The sequence below is a fragment of the Diadema antillarum genome, unplaced genomic scaffold (genome assembly GCF_040938485.1).
Source record: "Diadema antillarum isolate AM-2024a unplaced genomic scaffold, OU_Dant_1.0 scf00000160, whole genome shotgun sequence".
NCBI lineage: Eukaryota > Metazoa > Echinodermata > Echinoidea > Diadematoida > Diadematidae > Diadema > Diadema antillarum.
The window spans coordinates 1,068,812-1,074,936 of NW_027271049.1; the positions used below are offsets into that span (position 1 = coordinate 1,068,812).

Below are 6,125 nucleotides of genomic sequence, written 5' to 3' on the forward strand. Positions count from 1 at the left end.
TAAGTTCCATGTTGAAGCTGAGGGACTTAAATTGTATAACCTTCACAATACACTGTAGCATACATTCAAACCCTGAGGTTAGAACATTACCGGTAAATTCCCAAGATAGTTTGGTCAAAGTACTTGAGAGTAATGCATACAAAACCTCTCACTTGATTTTTTTTTTTTTTTTTTAAACGTAGCGGGTAGCCATTTTTGCAGATAAACAACAACCCATGCATACACACAGGTAGTGTGTACAACCTATAGCAAACTGCAATACCCTTCTATATACATTGTAGCACAACCTGCTTTCCATGGTTTGCCGTTGTTTTACACAAAAACGTTCTGCCATGGGTACGACCATTCCCATATGTTTTCCCAATGAGGGAATGATTACAGTCTACCATCACATGGTAATGTTCAACCTAATGTTTTGCGAGATATTTAGAAACCAGTTGATGAAATATTACAGAGCATACAATTCTAAGGGGAATCAAAAGTTTATTTGATGAAAATTAGTTTTGAAATGATTGAGATATCTAGAAACAACGAAAAACAAAGAGGTCCTAATGCAAGTCATGGCCTGTCAATTTTATTAGGATTGCATTTTGGACATTCTCAGCCATTTCAAGGCCAATTTTCATCAAATAAATGTTGAATACTTCTTGAAATTACAGTACTGTACATGCTCTTTCACATTTCATAAGAGGTTTCTCATTATCTCACCAAAAAAATGTTATAAACCTGAATCCTCACCTCAACCAGTATGGTACAGTCCCTTTAAATCCAATTGCTGACTGCAAACTGACTATAAACCAAAAAAAATATTTAACCCGTTGAGGACGGGCTGATTTTGTTACAACAAATAGACACCTGCCCAAGTATACTCTAGACTCATCTTCAACTGGTTAAACATTGAATGCTGTGACATGCATGCATTCTCAGTATTTTATGACTATTAAAACTTGTGTGTATACATGTCAGTGCTGCTCTTTAAGGCTAATGGATGTACCGTAATATATATAATGCTACAAAAAAAAAAGAAGAGAGAATTGCATTGGCTCCCAGTCAAGAAATGCATCCTGACTGTTGTTTTCTGAGGAAGTGTAGTCCAAAACAATGCTCCAGATTCCCATTAACTCTCTCATCCTTCCACATATTAGTTGTGTCCCAGTCTTTGTTCTAGTACGGGTACCTACAGACAGTATCCTTATACTCCATATTCCTCAGACGTTTTGGTTGGTGACAGTGCTTTCAAGGCATGTGTACATTGTATTCCTCTTTTACAGACACTGGAACAAGCTTCCAAGATTTGTTCATCTGTCCCCTTCTCTGGAGGTTTGCATGAAACATCTCAAAACTCTACTCTTTGTTCTGAAGTTCAATCAACAATAATATCATTTTTCTTTTGTTATTGATGTACAATGTAAAGTGCTATGAAACAACTTATAAAGTGAAAGAATGCCTTTCAAATTGTAGTGTCTTGATTCTTAATTTGACCTACCCTGCAGAGCTAGCATAACACTCTTTTACCATGTTTTTGTTTAGTACAATTCAGAAACCCTACAATCAATTTCACCAAGGCATTTCTGTATGCAATGATTTGAAATGATGGCTAGTTTGGCCCCATACAAGTAATCATTAATTTACAATGTCTGTAATACAGTCAAACCTTTATAGCGACCACTAAACACAATTCCCCCTCAAGAGAAAATTTATGTTAACGAACCTGTCTATAGCGGCCACCTGTCTACAACAGCCACTTTTTCATCTCCCTTAGGTGGCCGCTATAGACAGGTTTGACTGTAAGCCAACAGTTTGTGTCCACAATGACCTTTAGCATTGTAGAATTGCTTTTAAATCGTCTAAAAATAGTGCGCTCTATACCCAAAATAAGCAATCATGGACCATTGTGTTGTTGTGTTTCTTTTTATTCTAAATGAAGACACGTACACTTGTGTAAATGTGCAATCTCTTTCCTTCCGTCAGGTATTGATTATACACTGCAGTTTGCTGAGCTATCATGACAATTACAGAGCCTTTCCTTTAGAGGCCAGATGGAGCTTTCTTTTTCAATGACTAGTGATATTCTGTCCCTGCACTTCCTGCAAACTGTTACAGGATATAAAATACCAACAATTGAACTCATTGGGGATAAAGCTGATATTTCTACCTGCTGTTTTTGAACTAGTAAGCTGTAGGCCTAACCGCTAGGCCCTTGTATTTTACTCCCAATATGTATTTTAGAAAATATTTCATTTTGCATCATTAGCAGCTCAACACTACCGGAGCAAAGAATGGTCAATCTCACCCTAAATCCAAGATTTTATCCCTAACTTACATTGTACACTTATCGAGTATGCCTATAGGCCAATATGGTAAATTATCCTCATATATAGACAGCACAGATTCTTCATGACCATTTTTGTTGCATTTCACGAATTTCACGAGAACCAAGTTTCGCAAAATTATAATGCACATGAAAGTTCTTGTCTACACTATACTCGTGAAAATTTCATGCCGCTAAATAGGCCGTTGTCTCCAATTTGCGAAAATTTAATGCTGCGAAAATATTGCGTTTTACAGTACTTTGTCTCACATCGTATGAATTTGTTTGCATGGCATGGGGGGTATCACAGTGACAGTGTGTGTTAAAAGCTTAGTTCTTGTCCATCTTCTTCTTCTTCTTCTTTTTCTTCCTTTCTTCCCTCCATTTATGTCAGAGATTGACGAGCGTGGGTCACAGATAAGTCTTCAATCAGGATTGGATCAGCATCGCTTCGAAATCTTAAGTCAGTGTAAAAACGCTCATTGGCCTTCTGTTGCCTGTATTCAATGGCATGATGTATTGCAAACAAAATATGTCATCAACAAAAATACATTGGTCATTGTATGTGTCCAGATTCATCACCATACCTCAGATGTCGTTCACACAAAAGAGCCTCTGCTCAATGGATATCAGAAAGGATAACGGGTCAGGGTATGGTACATCTCTATCTGGTAGGTCTTTTGCTGTAATATAACAAAGACCCCCCCCCCCCCCCCCCATCTTCAAAACGAGGCAAATCACCCTGTCTTCTTTCCCCCACTTGTACAATGTTATCTATTCCTACAATCCTACTTAGTAGTAGATCTACTTCCACTTCACTCCTCCCAATGCCATGGCCATCAACATGGCCATGGCCCATCATGGGCTATGAGTATGATGATCAAGAATGCCAGCATCATTCCAGGCACGATCTGAAGCAGTGCCAGTGGCACACTACCTGCGCCAAAGGAAAAGGACCCTGGACAACAACTGGCATTGTGTTTTGTTTCTTCACATTCGCAAATTTTGCTAAATTTGGAATACAGTGGCAGCGCTAAAGTTGCGCATCGCCTCAAACCTCTGTGGACTTGCCCAGTAGGCCGGTGACAGACGAGGTAACACCTATTCCTATCCACACACTGATAACTTACCGACTATTTCCGGTGGTACTTCGCCCGTGGTGGAACTCATGTTGGTGATGATGTTGACAGTTCTCCACCAAATGAAAGAAAAACCCTATTACTAGTTCTCCACAGAGCGTGGCATACGTTTGGGTTGGGTTATCGGAACAATGAGACGAACGAAAGAAAATACTCCAGAAATTCCCTCCACGGAGAATGTTGTGTTTTCAAAATACCATGGGCGTTTTTCAGAAGTGCTTCCCCCAAACGAAACGGTGGAAGTGCCTAGGATCAACATGCGGAAGTTGTTTCCGAAACTGAGTTGTGTATGAGTTCAGCTGTGTGAGTTGGATGCATGCATGTAGACCAATCTCTCGCTACAAATCATAACAAGTGGCCACTGCTGCTTGCGCTAGCACACCACTGCCGCGCCGCACACACATCCACATCTCCGTACGGCGTGGTTGTGTGAGAAGCTTGAAAGATTTTTGTCAGCGAGTGTTTGCGCCATACGCTGTCAAATTCGTTCTGTCCAATCGGCATTCCATGAGGGCGATTTCATTAGCTCATATGGGACTCAGAGGCATTATCACAGAATGCCATTTATGTCATTTTGAGGTAGCGCCTGGAATCTCATTCTCCAAAAAGGCCAAGGGCGAAAGAAACGGGGTCAAAAGGGGGACACCCCCTGTCATACGTCATAACGTGGACAAGGGAGTGGCCAACGGGAAAGTGTTGCAAACTAACATACTATTAGAAAAAAGGAGCTATTTTACCTTGTCCTATTAATTGCGACAGCAAACAAAGACCGTGATTGTCTCCAAGGAATATATTGCAGGGGTGTGAGAGTACTTGCCAAAAAAAGTTTGAAAAAATCTGAAACTAACAGAAAAAAGTCTGAAATACCCTAAACTATAGATATTTCAGTGCATCTCAACTGCAAAAAAATCTGAAAAGAGGGGTTTGGGGAAGAGCAAAAAGTCTGAAATCAGATTAAAATCTGATCTCTCACAGCCCTGATATTGGGTAGGCCTGCATATACGTTTGCAAAACGGACTGGCAGTACCACCGGTAATTAACATGTTGCGTCCCCGCAACTCCACAAAGGCGATATTCGATCATCACGACTAATCGACCCACATATGAGTTACTTTTTATTATGATTCTATTAGAATAATTTAAGTTCCTTGTAATGAAAAAAAAAAGAAAGAGAAATTGTTCCAATGGTGTAGCGCCAAATTAAGGCGCGTAAGAGTAACGGAGCTTATTTCGTTTTTCGGATTAACGAACCTTCGAGATAGGTCTATACGATAACAAACCATAATTATTTCATTTTCGAATTATTATGAAAGAACCTTCGGAAAATAAACCCTCGGAATAACAACCTATAAGGTTCGTTATCCGGGGAAACTAAAAATCTATCGGGGACCCTATCCCTAAACCTAACCCTAATCCTAATCCTAACCCTAACCATCAAACCCTAACCCTAACCCTAACCCTAACCCTAACCCCAACCCTAACCCTAACCATAACCATAACCATAACCAAAAACCCTAACCCAACGTTTTTCCCATAGGTTTCACACGCGCCATGCCCCAATCTGTGCCGTCTTAAAAAAAAACGCATCCGGGAGGATCATTAGTCCAAAAATGAAAAAGGGTTCGTTAATCCGAACATTTGTGAGGTTTAAGGATATTAGAAATTCGGAAGGTTCCTTATTATAATCCGACAAAAAATAATGCTTGTTGTTCCCAAAGTTGGATGATCCAAAAATGAAATAAAAGTTTGTTTAATATTCCGAAAGCTCGTCAATCCGAAAATGGAGAAGAAGATGCGTATTACCGTACCATCCGAATTACGAATTTTATTTCGTTTTCGGATTTTCGAACCTTCGGAATAACGAACGAACCTTTTATTAATAATTTTAGGATGAACCTTCGGAACAACGAACCTTCAGAATAACGAATCTAATCCCGAGTTTGATTCCTGCTTTGATGACGCTATATCGCCCTTGGACACGGGATGTTTTTGCAGAAGTTATATCGATAGTGTCGATTCCCCTCGACGACCTCGACACCTGACAACTGGAGAGAAAATGCATCAGGGCCCTTTGAAACTCGGGCAGTATACTAACACTGAAGAGTTTACCCTGCAGGGGGTGAATTCCACCATATTACTACAGTGTATTATTATGTACATAGGCCTACAGTCAAACCTGCTTTAGCGGCCACCTGTCTACAGCGGCCATTGAAAAATGACCCAGAGAGAAAGGCCCTGTTAAAGACCCTGTGTATAGCTGTCACCTCATCTCTAACGCGGTCAGAGGCCACAAATTTTGTTTCCCGCGGTAGATTTTAACCTGTCTATATAGCGGCCACGGACCCGATGGCGCCGTAGCTGAACAAATAATTCAGCGTGTTTTTCTGCTTTTTGTAGCAGCGCCAGTCATTCATGGGCAACATTCAGTGATCGCCACCGCTGCATTCATCACTCATTCAGTCGCAATGCAAAAGTGTTAAACTTTCTTCACGACTGTACACATGCTACTATGCGATTGTATGATACACATGTGCAAACGTGTACACATACAATACATGTACAGCGTGTACATGAAAGTACTTATAGATGTACTCAACAACGATGATACATGTACATAGGCCCTACATGTAGGCAATGCAAACAAAAGTTGGACAACTTGTCTTTAGCGGCCATTC

At 40.3% G+C, this 6,125-nt stretch overlaps 1 protein-coding gene across 1 annotated transcript in view; it reads right to left on the bottom strand.

Moving 5' to 3' along the window:
* Positions 1–3,774, bottom strand: part of LOC139722178 (F-actin-uncapping protein LRRC16A-like) — a 139,578-nt gene extending 135,804 nt beyond the window's left edge. Inside the window, exon 1 of the mRNA XM_071633493.1 lies at positions 3,442–3,774. Coding sequence (XP_071489594.1) covers positions 3,442–3,481 — 40 coding nt within the window. The 5' untranslated portion in view covers positions 3,482–3,774. The remainder of the gene's footprint in view (positions 1–3,441) is intronic.
* Between the last annotated feature and the right edge of the window lie 2,351 nt (positions 3,775–6,125).